This window comes from Heptranchias perlo, chromosome 6 (assembly GCF_035084215.1).
Source record: "Heptranchias perlo isolate sHepPer1 chromosome 6, sHepPer1.hap1, whole genome shotgun sequence".
Lineage (NCBI taxonomy): Eukaryota > Metazoa > Chordata > Chondrichthyes > Hexanchiformes > Hexanchidae > Heptranchias > Heptranchias perlo.
The window spans coordinates 40,552,214-40,574,487 of NC_090330.1; the positions used below are offsets into that span (position 1 = coordinate 40,552,214).

General features: G+C 43.4%; 1 protein-coding gene across 1 annotated transcript in view; it reads right to left on the reverse strand.

The window, feature by feature from the left end:
• Positions 1 to 22,274, reverse strand: part of LOC137322930 (E3 ubiquitin-protein ligase SH3RF3-like) — a 351,726-nt gene that overhangs the window by 35,389 nt on the left and 294,063 nt on the right. Inside the window, exons 4-7 of the mRNA XM_067986167.1 lie at positions 20,245 to 20,598; positions 7,502 to 7,608; positions 492 to 662; positions 25 to 272 (exon numbers count right to left, since the gene is read on the reverse strand). Coding sequence (XP_067842268.1) covers positions 25 to 272; positions 492 to 662; positions 7,502 to 7,608; positions 20,245 to 20,598 — 880 coding nt within the window. The remainder of the gene's footprint in view (positions 1 to 24; positions 273 to 491; positions 663 to 7,501; positions 7,609 to 20,244; positions 20,599 to 22,274) is intronic.

The following is a 22,274-nucleotide window of genomic DNA, read 5'->3' on the forward strand; positions in this document are numbered from 1 at the left end:
GCTTCAGTGATGTGTATTACTTACCCATCTGCATTGCGCTGCGGGCTTGGTTGACGGTTTGCTGCCCTGAGTAGCGCATGCAGTTGTTGATTTGAGGACTGGACGTGTGAAGCTGTGGCTGAACAGGAGGCATGGCGACAGGAGGAATGGGCCTAACACCATTATTCACAAGGACGGTTACTGCTGAATGGCCAGACGTGGAGCTTCCTTTCACAGTTTGGGCAGCACCTCCTGACACTGCATTTCTTGACTGAGCCACTCCGAAGGGAGCCCTAAAACAAAACAGATATCACACTGGATTGAATTGCTGTGCTCATTAATATTTTTCATTTTTTTTACTTAAGTGACAAAGTTTATAGAAAAAGAAGAAAATACTTCTTCCTATGTTTATTCCCGATACCTCATCACTGCCTCCTTTAGACAGCACAGTTTGGGCCATGAGTTTCTGTGGCTGCTCTCAAAAATGCTGTGTGATCTGCTCATGCACCCACCTGGAGACAGGAGTCACATAATTTCCAGGAAAGACACCAGACATTCCCGTTCTCAGTGAAGTGCCTTTGAACCACCCATCCTGGCATTTCTCAATGACACGATACATCTCTCCTTTCCGCAGTTCCAGCTCATCTGCTTTTTGTGGCTTGTAGGCATACATGGCCATATATCTGGAGTTACAAAATGAGACGTGTGCAAAGTTAAAGTTCACAATCTCCACCCTGCTTTCTGCATTAGTCTATAGACCTCTGTGCAGTAACAATCAATGCTATTCCTGTGACCGGTTATTAGGGGTATGCTTTTGTGGCTCAGGACTGGCCTGCTACTTCTTCTCATTCTCCCACTCCAGCCCTCCACAAATATGAAGCAGTGAGTTAATTAGCGGCCTAATGGAAAACTGGCAAAATTCAATCAATGGGGTAGGTGAGATTTCAATTGAGATTGGGCTTTAAATTCTCACCCCTCCAAACTTGGGGAGTACAGTGCTATTATATTAGAATTGCTGAGTGTTTTTGGAAAAGAGAGAAATGCTGCTCTCACTCTATTATTCCAGCAGAAACTGAACTAAAAATATGAACTATGCTTCTAAAAATCTCTCAAGAAAAAAGTCTGCTGCTGCATTCTAGATGCCGCGTGTAAACAGGGTTTTCGCCGCACTTCTGATGATAGAACAGGAGCAGCTCGGAGGAATTTCCTGGCATATCTGTAATAAATGCCTTGCAAATCTCACTCAATCAGCGACTCCTGCATTCTGAGAAATGCATCAATGTGGTGACATCGGGCAGGTGTCATGGTGTTCAGTGGGAAAGGAAATAAAAGTGCCAGCCTTGCTGACCAATGCATGTCACTCCTTTGATGTATATATGGTCAACACAGTGCATGATATTGCAGTGCTAGCTAGGATTAAGTCATAGGCACAACAAAGGCAGTAGTGATCTTGCCAACCAGTGCCATCCCTATATTGCAAGTTTGCTGCAGGTGTCGTTAATGCAGATGGCAAAGCTTTGCCCTGCTGATCTGCAGTTAGTTGAGGCAGTTGTTCAAGGGTTTCAGAATGGTGTGGGGCCTGCTTTTCTTCCTGGTCTGCATTCTTGCCTCTAGTGCCAGAACAAATAAGAGAAGTAAGCGTAGGGGAACATCTAAGCAATAGCGATCACAACATAATAAGGTTTAAGATAAAGTTTGAGAAGGACATAAGACAAAGACCAAAGTAATAAATTGGAAAAAAGCTGATTTTCAGGGGATGAGAATGGAACTAGAAAAAATAAACTGGAAAAAATTATTGACAAACAAAGAAATAGAGCAGGAGTGGGAAACATTTAAAACGGTGATCAATAGAGTCCAGGAGAACAAACTAGTCAGTAATGATACACCATGGATGAATAAAGAAATAGGGGCAAAATTGAAACTAAAGAAAAAAGCATACACTAAATATGTAGGCAACAATGGAGAGGACGGCAAAAGGGAATAGGAAAAGGTTAGGAAAGAAGTCTAAAAAACAATTAGGAAGGCAAAAAGAAAACATGAAATTAAATTATCAAGAATATCAAAAAAAATATTAAAAGAAGTTAGGGAAGAGATAGCAGAGGCACTATTATATATATATAAAAATTCATTAGAGGAGGGAATAGTGCCAGAGCACCGGCGGACAGCTAATGCGATTCCTATGTTTTAAAAGGGAGATAGAACAATTCCAGGGAACTATGGACCAATTAGCTTAATGTTAGTGGTAGAAAAAATCCATATTCAAAGATGTAATAGAGAAACATCTAGAAACTGAAAATATAGTAAAGAATAGTCAGCACAAAGAGAGGTTCATGCTTGGCCAACCTTATTGAATTCTTTGATGAAGTAACAGAAAGTGTAGACAAGGGCAATGCAGTAGATGTAATATATTTGGATTTTCAAAAGGTCTTCGATAAGGTACCGCATAGTAGACTCATGACTAAGGTCAGAGCATGTGGAGTCAGGGGACAAGTACCGAATGGATAGCATGCTGGCTACAAAACAGAAAGTAGGGGTTAAAGGTAGTTACTCAAACTGGCAAAAGGTGGGAAGAAGTGTTCCACAAGAATCGGTGCTGGGACCACTGTTTTCACCACATACGTAAACGATTTGGACTTGGGAATCAGAAGAACAATTTTAAAATTTGCGGACGACACCAAATTGGGGGGTGTAGTTAATACTAAGGAGGACTGTGACAAAATACAGAAAGACATTAATAAACTTGCACAATGGGCGTGTAATTGGCAAATGAATTTCAATATAGATAAGTGTGCGGTAGTACATTTTGGTGGGAATAATAAGGAGGCCACATACTCCTTGGAAAATAAGAGTCTAAACAAGGTAGAGGAGCAAAGGGATTTAGGAGTACAGATACACAAATCATGGAAAGTAGTGACACAGGTTAATAAGACCACTAAAAACCGCAAACCAAGCACTGGGGTTCATTTCTAGAGGGATAGAATTGAAAATCAGAGAAGTTATGCTAAACTTGTACAGAACCTTAATTAGACCACACTTGGAGTACTGTGAACAATTTTGGTCTCCACACTATAAAAAGGATATAGAGGCACTGGAGAAGGTGCAAAAAAGGTTTACTAGGATGATACCAGAAATGAGTGGTTATACATATCAGGAAAGATTGAACAGACTGGGGCTCTTTTCTCTAGAAAAGAGAAGGCTGAGGGGTGACTTGATAGAAGTCTTTAAGATTATGAAAGGGTTTGATAGGGTAGATGTTTCCACTTGTGGGGGAGACCAGAACTAGGATAGTCACTAACAAATCTAATAGGGAATTCAGGAGAAACTTCTTCACCCAGAGAGTGGTAAGAATATGGAATTCGCTACCACAAGTAGGTGAGGCGACTAGCATAGATGCATTTAAAGGGAAGCTAGATAAACACGTGAGGGAGAAGGGTATAGAAGGATATGTTGATAGGGTTAGATGAAGAAGGATGGGAGGATGCTCACGTGAAGCATAAACACCAGCATGGACCTGTTGGGCCGAATAGCCGTTTCTGTGCTGTACATTCTTTGTAATTCTTTGGCTCAGAGGAGAGAGTGCTACCAAATGCTGCTAACGCACCAAGTGCACCAAGGCAGCACCAAGTGCTGCCAAGCTGACACTAAGGGGTAGATTTTAACTTTCACCACCAGGCGGAAAACTAGTGGTAGCGGATGGGCCCCCTGTTATATACCCCAGCCGGCTTTCCTATAACAGGCGGACGATCTGCTACCACCAGTGATGTGCCCAGTGGTGAAAGTTAAAATCTGCCCCCGAGTGCTTTAAAGAACTTATAGCTGGTTCCCATATCACAGTGGGGAATGTGGTGATAAAGGTTTTTGTTGGAGGCAAATCAGCAGCGGGGAGCAGGGGAAAGGTTTGGGCATTCAGGTTGGAAAGGATGGAAGTAGCGGGACATGGCAAAAGGAGACAGCAAAAAGGGCAAAAATACACAGGTGCTGTGAACAGAAGCAACAATAGTTGATAGGAAAGAGTGGGGAAAGACATGGGCAGGTGGGGGCTGAAGGAGAATGAAGGTTGTAAACCGTTATTCATTTGCCTGTCTTCCCACACGTTTCAGAAAAGGGAATCCTCACAGTATAGAAGCTATGGCTGAGACAGGCTTTAATCTGTGTGCTTTCTGCACTTTTGCTATGATGCTATACAGAGTAAAGCCCATTCCTGTTCGAGAACACAGCTCTTACACTGCAACGCTGGGAGGAAAGGGTTGGCTTGAGTTGGGTCAGGTCATGGTAACCACAGCAAAAGAACATGGCTACTGCCAGCATGGGAGTCTTAAGCCCTCCAGCTCCCCATAAAGAGGTAGTGAAGTATTTTATCATCGTTCACCCACACAAGTAACTTGAAGCAAAAATAAAGTTTTAAAATCTTTTTTAAATTAACTGTGCATGTTTGTTCCAAAACTTAACCCTAACCCTAATGCAGCAGCCACGTTCTTTTTGCAAGTTATTTTGCCCTCCTTACTGTTAAAACATCTGCAAACAGGATAATTCTAATAGCAGGAAGACTAAAAGCTGAAAGTAAAGAACTCTGTGAAGCAGTTCTGTATAGTAAAGTCTCCACAAGTTTATCTCACAGTAATTTTATTCTTCAAGGGCACAACCCCATTGTATGTTTGGAATGAAGCAGTGCTTTTGGAGCATGGCTGACTGAAAATCTAACAACTAAGATTTGCCCAATTTGATACTGGGAAAATGCAATGTGGTTAACTGCAGGCATGAGTCTGTAACCTAGAGTCTCAGCCAGTTCAAATACTGATTCCTAATTCTTTGTGCAAATTGATAGCCGCATTTGCCACCAAAACAACAGTGAATGCAATTCAAAAGTAATTAATTGACTGTGAAATGCTTTGAGGCATCCTGAGAATGTAAAAGAGGTTATATTAATCCATTTTTGTTTCTTAATGTAGATTTGAAAGTTTCACTCCTACATACTAAATTAGAACAGCAACAGATTCAATATCTACTCAACTTGCATTCATTTCATTAACTTTGGCTCTGGGTGTTCATCAAAACCTCTGTCAACAAAGGTATCACACTGAAAGACCATTTATATAACTTTAGTTTTAGCAGTTAGACAATAGTATTAGTTAGTAATGCTAACCAATGTGACTTTGAACTACAACTATTCCTAGCCATAGCATAATCCAGTAAACTTGATTAATCAGAAAAGCAAAGATTTGTAGACTACCAGCCTATCTGTTTCAGCTGTTCCCCTCGGGATTCTGTAATCTGACTTTTCATTGCCAGGGACTTTCATTGACATGTACTGTGAAATCAGAATATCTTATGAAAGCCCCCGTGGGGATGCTTAGTTCAAAGTGCTTTAATGTGATTCACCATGTAATGTACGTGTGATGAAACCCAATTATGCTTGATTGGCCAGCAGACACAGAATTGTTTGATAATTAAGCAGAGCACATGTGTTATATGCTGATATAGTAAGCTGTCGTGAAATAAGATTACATTTTTTTTTACTAATATGCTCATCTTTAACATAATCCCACACTGATTTTTTTGTTCGAAAGGAAGAAAAGAACTAGTTCAAAGCTGTCCCTGAAACGATTTCCTGACCCTGAACCTACTTCCACTTCTGTTCTTACGTGCCGCAGAATTTGTTGTGCTAACTCTACAATGTTCCCGTTCTTTCAGCAAGTATGGGGTTAAAATGCTGCTTCCACAGGTACTCACTGGAAGGGCAGCAGGGCAGGCATTCCATCCAGCAATGGAGTACATTCATTCCACGTTCAGACCAGAAAATGAGAATGGATCATAGTTTTGATAAGGAAGTATCTTTCAGATTCAGCTTTAATTTATTCTTGGACGAGAAGAAATATAATTTGCAAGAGTTCCAAAATCCATTTTCTATCTTTAATATTACACAGTCCATTAAGGCTAAAATAGCTCAACCCGTCTGGTACACTTTTGCCGTAACTCTGGCAGGAGTGTGGGGAAAGGACCTGGAACTAGGCCAGGAATTTTCTCAGCCTTGGTCTATCAGGGCCTGACAGAAGGTTGGAGGCTGATACACCATTTCATCTATAATAATAAGTCTTGTGAGAAAGGGGGATGCTCTTGAGTGTTGAGTGTCTGAAGGATTCCCACAAAGGCGAGTGCTGTTGAGACTTTCACCTCCACTGACAGGTGTTCCTACAAGATGGCCTCAGGTCAGGCTCCAGGAGCGGGAGGAACACATCTTCAGGGAGACAGAGGGAGCGATTTTCAACTGCTGGACATCCGTTTCTTGCCTGAAAAACGGGGAGCTGACAGTTGAAAATTGTGGGGGCACCTCAGCCGCTCCTTGGACGACCATGGTCAGTCAGATGTAATTTTCAGGCAGACTCGAAAAGCAAGCTCGCTGTTTCAATATGCAAATCGGGGTCCTTTGTCATTGTACAAATAGGCTAACCGGTGGATCTTAACGGAAGCACTGGTGGCCACTCCACAAAAGGGCCCCAAACTTTCTTTTCTTTAATTTTTGTGGGGCCGGGACGAGCAGGCGTACTGGCTCTTGGCTCCACAAAAGTACTGCAGCTTTCTGCTGCCTCCTGCTTGCCCCCACTCTGGGACCAGCTTCCCCTTCCAGGCCTGACCTGCTGGCTGTCTGTCCCACAATGGGCGAGCTGCAGCGGAGCCCCCATTTGGTGCCTGCAGCTTGCCAGCTACATTCAAATAAGGTTTGAACCAGAAAATGGTTTGGGCCTCCTGACGCCGACTTTGGGCAGGCAATGTGGCCACTCCGCTGACTTTGCACCCATTTGGGTCAGAAGTTGAAGAGTCCCCCCGGAACCTCCTTTTGCATTCTTGCTTAGGAAGCTGCAGGAGAAAGCTTATTCGTCTGTACTGTTTCCTTTCTGGGTAACTCCTTACCCTCCTCAGTCTCCTCTAATGACGCAGTATCCTTCTCTGTTCCAGTGTTACCTCCTCCTCCACATCAAGGAATACTCATAAGTAATACCAGATTCTCAATCTCCCCAGAAGAGATTCCCCTTTAAGAGACAGATTAACTCACACCTAACCAGAACCCACAGCTTCAGCCCTAAGAAAGTCAACAGACTGAAATGCACTCATTTGAAATAACAGCAGCACCAGATAATATAACGTGATAACTTCTCAATCCAATCGCACCAAACCTCACTCCAATGAAGTTCAAACTTGGCACCATAATCATACATCTGTTGGAAATTATTTACAGACCCTTGGGCTACCTGTTCCAATTTATCCGACATAACAAGGGGTGGGTTAATGAAAAACATGGTGGATGACCTCTTCTGGTCCACATTTGCATGGCTTACACCACCTGACTAGTGGTCATGCATTGCGCTCTTGTCAAGAGGGTACAGAAAAGTCAGGAGAGTGATGCTTGGGCGAAATGCGATCCCCAAGTCAGTTTCCTCTTGTGTTCACCACTGTCACGCAGATTTTTCATGGGCAAGAGCTGCAATATCCAGACCACTGTGCTTCAATTAGAATGATCACTTACATATTGAGTGGTAGTTGGGTCTTTGATGTTGTTCCCTGGTCCCCCATGGTAGCTCCTAGTCGTGGTCCCACAGCACCAGCAGCCGTGTTAGCAGCAAGAGATGAGGCCTATAAAAATATATCAGAAAGGGTGGATTTAGTACAACAAATCATTGGTTAGGCATCCCTTCTAAATCTTTATTACTCTGAGCTTCTTAAAGCTGATGGATTGCAGGTTGAGAATTAAAAGGACTAAAGTGACCAATTAAAGCTGCAGGGAGATGGAGACCAGAATGAAACATTAGAAAGGAGAAACAAAGTACACAGAGGACTGGGAGAGACAAATAGCACTAGAGTAATGAATACTTCAGAAACAGGAGGGATCAAACAGGGGGCAAATGCAAGGCAGCCTAAGAAGAGTTTAGAGTGCATGTGTGTATAGTAGCAATAACAGACACCTGGCTCAAAGAAGGGGAGGATTGGGTACATAATAGTCCTGGCTACAAGGTATTCAGGAAAGATAGGGAAGGAAAGAAATGGGGGGGGGGGAGGGTTGGCAATATTGATCAAAGGAACTATTATAGCACTGCAAGAGTTGATGTAGTTGAGGGATCAAAGACAGAATCTATTTGGTTAGAATTAAGGAACAATGGAGGAGCTGTTACACTACTGGGAGTATACTATAGGCCACCAAATAGTGGGAAGGGGATAGAGGCATAAATTTGTAGGCAAATTACAGAAAGGTGCAAGAACTATAGAGTAATGATAATGAGGGACTTCAATTATCCCAATTTAGGCTGGGATAGTAACATTGCAAAGGGCAAAGAGGGGGAGGAATTCCTGAACTGTATACAAGAGAACTTTCTTGATTAGTATGTTTCCAGCCCAACGAGGATGGAAGCAGTGCTGGATCTAGTTCTGGGGAATGAAGTGGGGCAGGTGGAGCATGTTTCAGTGGGGGAGCATTTGGGGAACAGGGATCATAATATCATTAGGTTTGGAATAGTTCTGGAAAAGGACAAGGAACAATCAAGCGTAAAAATACTTAACTGGAGGAGGGCTAATTTCAATGAGTTAAAAGGGATCTTGCCTTGGTGGATTTGGATCAAAAATTGTTAGACAAAACAGTAATTGAACAATGGGAGGCCTTCAAGGACAAAATGGTTCAGATACAGAGCAGACACATTCCAGTGATGAGGAAAGGAAGGATACCCAAAGCTGGAGCTCCCTGGAAAGCTAAAGATATAGAGATTAAAATGAAACAGAAAAGGGAGGCTTTTGACAAATGTAAGGTTCATAATACAGTAGAGAACCAAGCTAAATACAGAAAGTATAGAGGAGATCTAAAAAAGGGAATAAGAGGGGCAAAGAGAGAGTATCAGATTAGATTAGTGGCTAACATAAAAAGCAACCCAAATGTCTTTTATAAACATATAAATAGTAAAAAGGTAGTCAAAGGAAAGTTGGGGCTGATTAGGGACAAAAAAGGAGATCTTCTTGTGGAGGCAGAGAGTATGGCTGAGGTACTAAATGAATACTTCGCATTGGTCTTCATTAAAGAAGTGGATGGTGCCAATTTAGCAGTAAAGGAGGAGGTGGTAGCAATATTGGATTGGATAAAAGTAAAGAGGAGGTACTTGAAAGGTTGGCAGTACTCAAAGTAGAAAAGTCACCCAGTCCAGATGGCATACATCTTAGGTTACTGAGGGAAGTAAGGGTAGAAATTGCAAAGGCTCTGGCCACAATCTTCCAATCTTCCTTAGTTAGATATGAGGATGGTGCCAGAGGACTGGAAGATTGCAAATGTTATACCCCTGTTCAAAAAAGGGAGAGAGATAAATTCAAACCCGGCAATTACAGGCCAGTCAGACGATCGTCGTTGGTGGGGAAACTTTTAGAGACAAAATTAATTGGCACTTGGAAAAGAAAGGGCTAATAAATGAAAGTCAGCACGGATTTGTTAAAGGAAAATCGTGTTTGACTAACTTGATTGAGTTCTTTGATGAATTAATGGAAAGGGTTGATGAGGGTAGTGCGGTTGATGATATGTAAACGGACTTTCAAAAGGCATTTGATAAAGTACCACATAATAGATTTGTAAGCAAAATTAAAGCCCATGGGATCAAAGGGACAGTGACAGCGTGGATACAAAATTGGCTAAGGGATAGAAAGCAGAGAGTAGTGGTGAGCGGTTGTTTTTCAGACTGGAGAGGAGTATACAGAGGTGTTCCCCAGCGATCGGTATTAGGACCATTCCTCTTTTTGATATATATTAATGACCTGGACTTACAGGGTATAATTTCAAAGTTTGCAGATGACACGAAACTCGGGAATGTAGTAAACAATGTGGAGGATAGTAACAGAGTTCAGGAGGACATAGACAGACTGGTGAAATGGGCAGACACATGGCTGATAAAATTTAACGCAGAGAAATGTGAAGTGATACATTTTGGTAGGAAGAATGAGGAGAGGCAATATAAACTAAATGGTACAATTTTAAAGGGGGTACAGGAACAGAGAGACCTGGGAGTGTATGTACACAAATCTTTGAAGGTGGCAGGACAAGTTGAGAAGGCTGTTAAAAAAGCATATGGGATCCTGGGCGTTATTAATAGAGGCCTTGAGTACAAAAGCAAGGAAGTTATGCTAAACCTTTATAAAACACTGGTTAGGCCTCCGCTGGAGTATTGTGTTCAATTCTGGGCACCACACTTTAGGAAGGATGTCAAGGCCTTAGAGATGGTGCAGAACAGATTTACTAGAATGGTACCAGGAATGTGAGACTTCGGTTACGTGGGGAGACTTGAGAAGCTGGGATTGTTCTCCTTAGAGCAGAGAAGGTTAAGAGGAGATTTGATACAGGTGCTCAAAGACATGAACGGTTTTGATAGAGTAAATAAGGAGAAACGGTTTCCAGTGGCAGACGGGTTGGTAACCAGAGGACACAGATTTAAGGTGATTGGCAAAAGACCCAGAGGAAACATTTTTTTTACGCAGAGTTGTTTTGACCTGGAATGCACTACCTGATGGTGGAAGCAGATTCAATGATAATTTTTGAAAGGGAATTGGATAAATATTTGAAGGGAAAAAATTTACAGGGCTATGGGGACAGAGCAGGGGAGTGGGATTAATTGGATAGCTCGTCCAAAGAGCCGGCACAGGCACGATGGTCCAAATGGCCTCCTTCTGTGCTGTAACATACTATGATATTATGCCACTTGCCAATTTAATGTTCATTTTACCCACCCACTGAATAGAAGCAACTCAAGATGGTGGATGTACATATTGGGAGACTGTGACTGCGTGCCCGCAATTTCCTAATATGTACGAGCAGTCAATGAGACTCCTGCCATCTGCACGTACTCAGAAATTCGGCCTTTTAGAGTCAACTAAACTCATGCTTTTCCGTGTAAGTGAGGACTGCTTCCGTAGATATCTGTTGAAATGAAGTTTTATCCCACTGTGACATGAATTGGGCCACCCCGGGTCTAAGAATGTAAGAACATAAGAAATAGGAGCAGGAGTAGGCCATACGGCCCCTCGAGCCTGCTCTGCCATTCAATAAGATCATGGCTGATCTTCAACCTCAACTCTACTTTCCCGCCCAATCCTCATATCCCTTAATTCCCTTAGTGTCCAAAAATTTATCGATCTCAGTCTTGAATATACTGAACAACTTAGCATCCACAGCCCTCCAAGGTAGAGAATTCCGAAGATTCACAACCCTCTGAATGAAGAAATTCCTCCTCATCTCAGTCCTAAATGGCCGACCCTTATCCTGAGACTATGCCCTCTAGTTCCAGACTCTCCAGCCAGGGGATACAGCCTCTCAGCATCTACCCTGTCAAACCCTCTCAGAATCTTATATGTTTCAATGAGATCACCTCTCATTCTTCTAAACTCAAGAGAGTATAGGCCCATTCTACTCAATTTCTCCTCATTGGACAACTCTCTCATCCCAGGAATTAATCTAGTGAACCTTCTTTGCACCGCCTCTAAGGTGAGTATATCTTTCTTTAGGCAAGGAGACCAAAACTGTACACAATATTCCAGCTGTGGTCTCACCAAAGTCCTGTACAATTGCAGCAAGACAATCGCAAAAGACTTGAGAGTGGCCCAATTTGGTTGAGAAATATCTGCCTCTTTGAAAAACAAAATGCGGCAGTGCAAATGTGAAGATGAGATAGAAGCGGACTGTTTCCAGTAGTTGAGGAGACTAGATTGAGGGGCCATAGATACAAGGTGAAATGTAAGACAGCAAGAGAAACTTCTTTACACAGAGAGTTGTGAGGCTGTGGAATTCATTTCCAGGGTTAGTGGTTGAGGAAGAAATTATGTCAACATTCAGGATTAGATTGGATAGGTGGATGAAGGAAAAGGGGTTGAAGGGATAGGGGAACAGGGCAGGCAAATGTGATTAGAACTATTTGCTCGGGAAGAGGATCAATGCTGACATGGACAGGTTGGGTTGAATGGGCTGTTTCCTTCTTGTAATTTATATGTGTTTCTAACACCCTTCTGACAGCACAACTCAGATAACTAAGTTACAATGTGGACGGAAGTGTACATCCGGGCAATGGTGCAGTACATTGACGTTCCTGTGGGTCACGCCACAGCACTATTTAATCACATTTTAAAAAAAAACTGTGTTACTCAAGGTGAAGGAAATGTAACACTTTCTCATATTTTGCATGGTGACAGCATTAAACACTTCCAGGTGAGGGAAGGCACAGGTTAGATGCAGATTAAAGCTCCTCAAAACTAAGTTTAGAAGGATATCACCTGTGGTACTAGTGTGATGTTTGTCCCATTTCCTGCACTGGCCATCCTTTTACAAAAGAAACTCCCAATGTAACGCTAAATCAAAGGCAGTTTTTGCTGTAGGATCACTGCTGGAAGTCATTTGATTTCAGCAGAGAATTATTTTTAACCAGTCTAGTTGATATCCAGCAGTAATGCTCTTGGACAAAAAAAAAATGACAAGTATACTTGCATACAATGGGCATGTTTTTAAATGGGAAAAACGGGTGGGTTGGGGGCAGTAAAAATTTTAAAAATCTAAAACCCGCCCACTTCTGATATTAACTGGGGCAGGACGATGGGCGGGCAACCAACCCACTCTCAGGAGGCGGGTCGGTCATTAAAAGCTTTCAAGGAGGCTGCGGGCCTCCATTTTGACAGATTTTTTGTTTTTAACTCCTGGTGGCCGGGATTCCCGGGCCTTCTCCTTCACACCACACAAGAGGAGGCAGGAAGGCCCGAAACTGCAGGTAAATGCCTTTATAGCGCAGCTTGTGGGTCCAGAGGAGCAGGAGTGCTTCCCCCAGGCCCAACAAGCCTACCTGCAGCGACCACCCTCACGATCTCCGACCCCCCACCACCATGATCTCCGACCCCCACCCATCATCTCCGACCCTTGGATGACTGACCCCCCCCTTCCGATGACTGAGCCTCCCCCCGATGACTGAGCCCCCCCCCCCACCGATGACCCCCGATGACTGACCCCCCACTCCGATGACCCCCCGATGACTGACTCCCCCGGTGACTGACCCCGACCCCCCCGGTGATCCCCGATGACTGAAATATAATTTCTCGTTCTGAATCACAGGGTTTTCTTATTTGAAAAATCCAGTTGAACTTCCAAGGCACGTAGTGCAGACACAACCAAGGTTAAAAGTATTTCAAAGAAAAATGATAAATCATGGGGACTGATGGAGGCAAGCAGCTCCAGAGTTTCAAAGTCCTAAGAAATCAGTTTGAGCAGGAACTGGTACAATGATTCCCAAATTGTGGCGCTGAAAAGAGGAGCCAAATGGGACAGAATTTCCTATTATTGGGGCTATTGTATTGCCTGGATGCAACGACTACAGGAACATGAAGCAGAGATGAGCACATGCCCGTAACTGGGCCCACCCAAGGTGGACTCCTCCCAGCCCGATTTCCCTGTATTTGCTGTTTCCAGGTGATTCAATAGCACTAGGTACAGGAATAGGAAAATCTGTCTCTATATAGGACCGATTTTCCTCTCAGGGTCCCCGTGGGCACCCAACAAGTACAAAGTACCTGAGGTGCATTGAGCCTGTGAGGGGCCCACGATTTTATTGGCCCAGGCTATTTGTGCGGATCAGGCGCTCTCCCGCCGCAGGCCTGCCACATGGCTTGTAGGTACCCTTTTGACCGCTGACATCTGAAGAGCAGTAGCCAGAAGGCCCGGGAGCCTGAAGATTGTCCCATGGAAGGAAAGGGGAGAATGTACCTCTGAAACATGATTTACCTTGGTCTCTTCTTCCGTCACCTGTCCTCCCAATCAGTTATTGTGCTCTCCAACAGCTTATCTGACTTAAAGTCATGGATCACCCAAATATTCTCCCATTTCAATATTGGCAAGACATAGGATGCACTTTACACATTAGCTCCCTCTCTCCATAGCTCTTTGCTCAGACTGAACACAACAGCGAGCAACATCGATGTTGTATTTGATTCTGAGCTCAGCTTCAAACTCCAAATCCTATCCAACACAAAATCACTTATTTCCATCTCCATAACATTGTCCACATATCTCAGCCCAGTGCCATTAAAAGCCACGTTCATGCCTTCTTCACCTCCAGGTTCAACTTATCCGCCACTCTCATGGTCGTCCAGTTGACTCCTTCCAACATAAATTCCAACTCATCCAAAACTCCAGCATCTGTACTAAGTTCCATTCACATAGCATCTCTGTCGTCACTGACCTCCCTTGACTCCTCGTCTCCCCAAAGCACTGATTTCAAAATCCTCATTTACACATCACTTTATGGCTTTGATCGTCCCTTCCTCTGCAATGGTCTTCAAATTCCAGCCGGCTGTGTTCTCTTCCCCCACATCCCTGTTAAACCACTGGTGGCGTTGTCTTCAACTAACAGGGCCTTGCACTCTGAAGTCCCCTAACCCCTCTGCCTTGCCGTATCTGTCCCCAGGGGTAACTTTACTTTTCGGTGGGGTCGGAAAATGGACAGTTGCAGGTCAACCATCGTTATACACCCCGTTTGATTTTCCTTTCTGTGGATCCGCAACTGCCCGTTTTTTTGTCCCTGGTGAAAGTTTAAAATCATCTCCCCACCTTGAAAAGCTTCCTCAAAAGTTCTCTCTTTTCTGTGCCATTGGTCACCTTTCCTAACTCTTGTTCAGTGTCTATTCCACACCTTCCCTGTGAAGCACCTTGGGACTTTTTGCTGTGATAAAGGGTGCTACAAAAGTGAAAATTGTTGTGGTTGAAACGGATTAATACAATCATTAATTGGACATAGAACTACCTCCAATTAAATACACCGGTCTTTAAAAAAAATTATACATTTTTCTGAAACTCCACCAGTCTTTCTGAATAAAATTTGTTTAATTTTTTGGAATAGGCTTTGCAAGCTTATATGTTTACATTTTTGAGGACTGCATCTCAGTTGAAGAGATTTCATTTAATTCCTGACAAGATTTTACAGTTCCAGCTTTGGCACCAAGATCGCACTTCAAAGTTAAGTAAAAACCTATTGTTATCTTACTGTTTATTTAGCTATCCATTGCCCAAAATTCGCACAGTCTAAAATATCTACAAATTGCAGTAATCCAAAGAGTTTTATTTGTGAGGAATTATGCACACCTTTCCACAGTTATTGAGAAAATGTTAAGCAAAACTGACAGCAGAGCAGCAATCCCATAATTCTCTGCGGTCAAAGATTTTTTTTCTTTTTGGAGAATACTCAAAGATAAAGCCATTGTTATCAATGACCATTTGTGAAATAAATTGGCTCCCAGAACTTCTTGATGCTCTGATCTATATAGGCAGCCCAAGGTGCGTGGTGCACGGGGAGACGGGTTAGGAGCCAAAAAGTAGTGACAAATCATGATGTTTGAGCACCCACTCTCAAAAATAGCAAGAAAATAGTGGTCTGAATGGAAATGTAGGCACTATTCTAAATAGAAAGCTTGACTATTCCAAAGCTTTCCTGGCTGGCCACCGATCCTCCACCCTCCATAAACTTCAGTTGATCCAAAGCTCTGCTGCCTGTATCCTATCCCGCACCAAGTCCCACTTACCCATCATGCCAGCTCACTGACCAGCATGGGTTCCCACTCTCTCAATGCCTCAAATCCCTTCATGGCCTCGCCCCTCCCTATCTGTGTAACCTCCTCTAGCTCTACAACCCCCCTGGACTCTCTATTCTTCTGATTCCCGCCTCTTGCGCATTCCTCTCTTCACTTTCCATCCCCTTTGCTCCAACATTGGCGGCCGTGCTTTCAGTCCCGCGCTATGAAATTCCCTCCTCCAAACCCTTTCTCCTCTCCATCTCCCTCTCCTCCTTTAAGACTCTCCTTAAAGCACACCTCTTTGACCAAGCCTCCTTCCGTGGCTTGGCATCTATTTCTTGTCGTATGGCTCTGTGAAACACCTTGGAATGTTTTTATACTTTAAAGGTGCTATATAAATGCTGTTGTTGTTATATGGCAAATTAGAAAAAATACTTCTTAAAAAGAGAGTAGTTTTATATAAATACTTGCAGGGCTTTATTCAAGAATACTCCAAATGAATACTTTTAAACTGGAGTTCAAGTTGAAGTTAATAGGGTTTCCTCTGAGTAACAAGTCTGTCAAGTCCTTCAGATCTCTAGTATTCTCTTTGGCACAAACAAAAAAGGCCATTTTGAATGATAAAGCATATGCAGAACATGGCTCCGAATTTCCTTGGATCTTCTCCCACTCCACCGTTGTAATTTTGCCAGAAATGCATAAATGCACATAAATGGGGTTTCCACCACACTGCTGGCAGAGTTACGGTGACAAAGTGGGAGCAGCTCTGAGGAAATTCCATACATGTCTACAGCGAGTACATTAACTCCATCTCACCCAAAATAGGCTGTCAGATGATAAGCCAATTACTTGTAATTGCTTTCCCAATCACAGAAGACAGTGGCAAACAACTGCAATGTAGCCTTTTTGGGCATCAATTTTTTGGGCAAGACACACATTATCTAAAAATGATGGGCGCTAAATTGGGCCGTGTAGCGCCCGTTGTTTCGGCGCTATGCAGCCTCTCCAACATCCAAGATGGCGTCTTGGCTGCACACACATGTTTCCAGCGTGATGTGCGCCGGACACCATCTTGGTATAGGAGTTAGCATGTGCACAAATACCGAACGCCAGAAGCATGTAAAGTAAGGAGAAAATGGATACAATCAGTGTGCAACGCTGATTTAAAGTGATAGACATCATTTTGGAACTTAACGCTCAACTCAACACACAGTCTTAACCCCGACCATCTGAATGTGTCTTAGAGTGCCTGGAGGACCCCCACCAACACTATTTAAAGGGACCAGGCAGGATTTATAGGTTAGTGGTTGGATTATTGCTTCTGGCTGCCGAGACATTTGTAACTGTTTTTGGAGGTCTCCTATACTTGAATACTAGGACAATGGAACATAGCCTAACATTTAGAGCCAGGATGTGCAGGAGTGAAGCTAGGAAACGCTTCTACACGCAAAAGTTGGGAGAAATTTGTAATGCTATTCTGCAAATGGCAGTTGATTTTAGCTCAATTGTGAATTCTAAATCTGAGATTGATAGATTTCTGTGAACCAAGGGTATTAAGGGATATGGGTATATGGAGTTAGGTCACAGGTCCGCCATGATCTCATTGAATGGCGGAACAGACTCGAGGGGCTAAATGCCACTGCCACTTGCTGCCTCCTGACATGCGCCACCTTCTCCTGCAAGAAAGCGGGACCCGTGTCTGGGTGATGTGCCTGTCATGGTTGAATAGCTGCCAGTGTGTGTGGCCTGTGACTTGTGGGTGGGTGGCTTGCAACAGTTGGAATGTGTAAGGGTGAGTGGAAGCATCTGATTGGAAGAGTTGAGTACTGATGCAAAGAGTTTGTTGGTATGTGGGTGATGGGGGGTGTAGAGCGTGGAGCAGTGGATGCGGCTAGTGGTGCAGTTAGTAGGAGACGCCACTTGACAGTTGATCTCACTCACCTTGACCACTCGTGTCAAAGCATTGAACCTCTTCCTGTACTGCATCCATGTTCATGATACTGTGTGCCTGGAATTGACTTCATCCCCCGCTGCCTCCCACTGCCTTTTGGGCATATGTATATGCCTGGAGGGCCTCTTGCCCTCCCCACCCCCCCTCCCCCCCCACAGAAATAGGATGTCCCTCCTCTTATGCCAAGGTCTCTAGTGCATCAGCAGAGAGTCTTGGTGCATGCACTCTCGCAGGCCTGGTACAAACTCAGATCGGCAGATTGGTGAGGTCTGGCATGCAGATTGGAGGATATGGGATTTAGTAGTGCACAACCTTTATTCAATGCTTTAACATAACTCATCATTTTGTAAACACAGGGATGGGAACTGCATCTGTGTTTTGCATGTGCGATGTCTGATCTCCGTTCAGACTCCGTGTAGACAGCAAACTGTCATTTTCAGTGCATAACAGATACCAGCTACCTTTAAGAGATTTTTAAGAGTCAGCCTGCCTTTAAGAGAATGGGGCTCCCCTGCTGGTGGAAAGTGCAAATTGCATTGAATCCCTCACTCAACGCTGATTCGGAACGCTGCTTGAAGGTAAGTCCTCAGGCCTCACGTAAGTCTCGTCCTGCCTGCGCAGGGGCCATTGGGCACAGGGTAATAGCAGATCGCACTATCCCCAGCCAATAATAGGCCCTATCCAATTTTTCCCCTGATGAACCTTACAAAGTAATTTTTAATAGCAAAAGGGAAACCTACACAGCTGAGCAGGCAGTTCAGCATTATTGTTCGCAATAATGGTAAACCCCATTTAGTTAAATGTGAGCCTTCGGCTGGGAGGGAAATATGTTTTAGTGAAGCGCGACATAATTGTAGATGTCATAACAGGTGCTTTACAATTGTCCTCCACCTTCCTTAGTTACCCTGCTTTACAACTGGGCTTGCAGGCAGCCTGGAAGCAGACATTTTGTGCAGAATTCAACACTTTATATCACAAAGAATGGGAATTGCTGCTCACAATCCAGTGACTATTCATAATGTCACTGGAGCAGAACCTCATGTTACAAAATGTTTGCTTCCACACTCCCTGAAACCATCAGTCATGAAGCATAAATCAGTGTAACCATGCTGCCTAACAGACATTAGTAAGTGTGCATATAACCTCCTCTGTAACACTTAGGATCATGAGGTAACCCAACAGACTATAGCTTTCCTTTAATTGAAAAAGGCCTTTAGTGCATTTTCACCATTAGAATTCAGTGAACGAATAATACAACTGTGTTTTACAGGCTAAATATGTATAATAGTCACAAATTTGCTGAAGCAATTCAGTTCCAATTAGGATTTGTTGAAGTCCATGACCCATTCTTAACATTGACTGGGGTTGTGCCACCATAGGCATGAACTGACCAAAATCAAGGATAATTCAGATTGAAGCACTCAGTACAATTCTTAGGCAACAAATGAGGTAGACTGTGACGGAAACAAAGTTTTGTCATGCATGCAATAGGGAAATCCTCTATATTATACTTTCTGCCTTTAAAAGACAATGTAATGGAACTTAAAAATTGATTTTGGTTGCCTGTATCTTTGACAGTTCTTTTAATTTTGTGACCAGGGAATTCCATTTCACAAAACTGTCCCAAGAGTAGTGACAGTTTCTACCAGAGCCAAGTGCTCTATTACTAATTAGTAAGATCTAAGGCTCCTATTGTTTTGAAACAGTTTACGTGCATTGGAAGCTAAGTATTTTATTGCTAGTCTCTTATTATGGTTTTATGCTTCTGTGTAAATATATTACTTTTAAATAAATCTATTATTGTTAGTCTGAATGCAGTGGTTTGACAGTGTGGACAGGAGAGCACGGTAGGCATCCCACATGATCGCTGGTAATACTGTATTTAAATTGTATTTTAAGGGTGAATTTTAGTCTTGTGACATGCTGTGCCATTCTTGGGAAGAATATGGAGCACAAGTTTTAATTCTTAGGAGATAGGATCTGCTTTGCTGTGAACACAGGAAGGTTGGAACGCAGGAGAGAGGAGTTAGAAAATTAGTCACAGGTAATCTGAAGACGTATGAATGGCTGACCTGAATTCATAACAGTGGCGAATACCTCCGTTAAAACGATGGATAACAGCATCAACAGTAATTTCCAGTCGTATATTCCTGGAGATAAGCAGTTAGAAAATATGGAAAATCTCTAGCTAAATGAGATTTTTAATCAATTTTTAAAAATTGTATTCATCAAAGTGAAGGATGTCAGTGGTGAAGACTAGAACACTTTGACATTTTAAGTACCCAATGTCAACATTAGGCATTCCCAGGTAAGCCATGGAGTAAAACTTTCCCTATTCCACCCCAACAACATGCTTTAGCCAAAGCCTCAGAAGAGCACTTTATTCTTTGTTCTTCAGCAGTGTGACATTTTCTACTTTTCATTCGAGCTACCCTTGTAACATCTCTGAGTGGCTGTCAGTTAATTCTAAATTAGATAGTTCTATGCTGTGGGCTTCTTGTGGGATTTTTGCTCTGCATTCTATTTCACCCAGTTTGGGACACCCACGAACCACTACTGATGAAGAGGCCTCCCCGCCCCCATCACCAGCAACTACCTCCTGATTTCTACATGCATAACCCTGTAGTTTTCCAGACAACAAGGCTTCAAATCAAAGAATTTATGAATGCAATTTCACATCTATAAAAGGTATGGCCTGTATTATGGGCTAAGTTACTCTTGAAAGGAACTTGTTTATTTTTCTCAGGTTACTTTACCTGGGAAGGAGCACTAGATGATAGGTGTGGCATTTCCCCAATCCTGGCAACAGCTCGGGGGTCACTGGAACTGATAAGAACTGGAGCACTGATTTCCATCGAGTGTCTGTTGTTGACAGCTTGGGAAGACTTGTGTGACATACTGAACGAAGTGAAGGAGTGCCGTTTCTTGGCATTTTTCTTGCCATCAATACGTCTGTGAACAGCACTGGCTGCCCCGGCGCTATTTAAGGGAGAGCTAGATGCTGGGCTGGCTCCTGCATTGGTAGCAGCTGATGGAGCTGCATCATTGTTCTGTGCAACTGGGAGGCACTGTTTATCCATCTCAATCAGCTGTTTCGCAGTAGAATTAAGCTGCGTGGAAAAACAAACAAAAATAATTAAAGATTATTAAAAATGTTATTGTTAAGCAAGTCACTGGTCTTCTTCATAAGCTAAATGTTTAAGTTTTCTTTTTTTAAATCTGTTCATGGGATGTGAGCGCCGCTAGCAAGGCCAGCATTTATTGCCGATCACTAATTGCCCTTGAGATGGTGGTGATGAACCGCTGCAGTCCGTGTGGTGAAGGTTCTCTCACAGTGCTGTTAGGTAGGGAGTTCCAGGATTTTGACCCAGTGATGATGAAGGAACGGCGATATATTTCCAAGTCGGGATGGTGTGTGACTTGGAAGTGAACGTGCAGGTGGTGTTGTTCCCATGTGCCTGCTGCCCTTGTCCTTCTAGGTGGTAGAGGTCGCGGGTTTGGGAGGTGTTGTCGAAGAAGCCTTGGTGAGTTGCTGCAGTGCATCCTGTGGATGGTACACACTGCAGCCACAGTGCGCCGGTGATGAAGGGAGTGAATGTTTAGGATGGTGGATGGGGTACCAATCAAATGGGCTGCTTTGTTCTGGATGGTATCGAGCTTCTTGAGTGTTTTTGAAGCTGCACTCATCCAGGCAAGTGGAGAGTATTCCATCACACTCCTGGTTTGTGCTTTGTAGATGGTGGAAAGGCTTTGGGGAGTCAGGAGCTGAGTGACTCGCCGCAGAATACCCAGCCTCTGACCTGCTCTTGTAGCCACAGCATTTATGTGGCTGGTCCAGTTAAGTTTCTGGTCAATGGCAACCCCCAGGATGTTTAAGTTTGTGTCTTTCTACTTTCGAATTGTTTATTTTCTACTTTTGCAATTAACAATAACTGGTATTTATATAGCACTTCTAACATAGAAAATCGTCCCTTGGCATTTCACAGAAGTGTATTCAGAAATACAGGGACGCTGAGCCAAAGAAGGAGATATTAGGAGGGTTGATCAAAAGCTTGGTCAAAAAGGTGGGTTTTAAGTAGGGGCTTAAAGGACAGAGTGGTGGAGGGGTTTGGGCAAGGAATTCCAGAGCATGGGGACCTAGGCCATCAATGAAAACACGACTATCAATAGTGGGGCAAAGCAAAGATGGGGGGTGGGGGGATGTACAAAAGTCAGAGCAACAGAGCATTCTGGGCAATTGTAGGGCTGCAGGGCATTACAGAGATAGCTACGGTGAGGCCATGAAGGGATTTAAATACGAGGATAAGAATTCTACATAGGAGGCACTGGGGGACTGGGAGCCAATGTAGGTCATAAAGTATAGGGATGATAAGTGAGCAGGACTGGGTGCAGGATAGGATATAACCAGCAGAGTTTTGAATGAACTGAAGTTTACAGAGGGTGGAGGATGGAGAATGGCCAAGAAAGCTTTAGAATAGTTGAGTCTAGAGGTGATAAAGGAATGATTGAGAGTTTTAGCAGCAGATGGGCTGAGGTTGGGGCAGAAGTGGAAGTAGGCAGTCTTTGTGATGGAGAAGCTATACGGTTGCAAGCTCAGCTCAGGGTTGAATAGGATGCCGAGGTTGCGAACAGTCTGGTTCAGCCTGAGACAATGGCAAGGGTACCATTGAAGTTCTGCTCCAAGGAACCATAGATGTTTATAGCACAGAAGGAGGCCAATTTGATATATTGGGTTAAATTTTAACATATAGGCAGGATCTCAGCAGGGGAGGGCGGTCAATACATG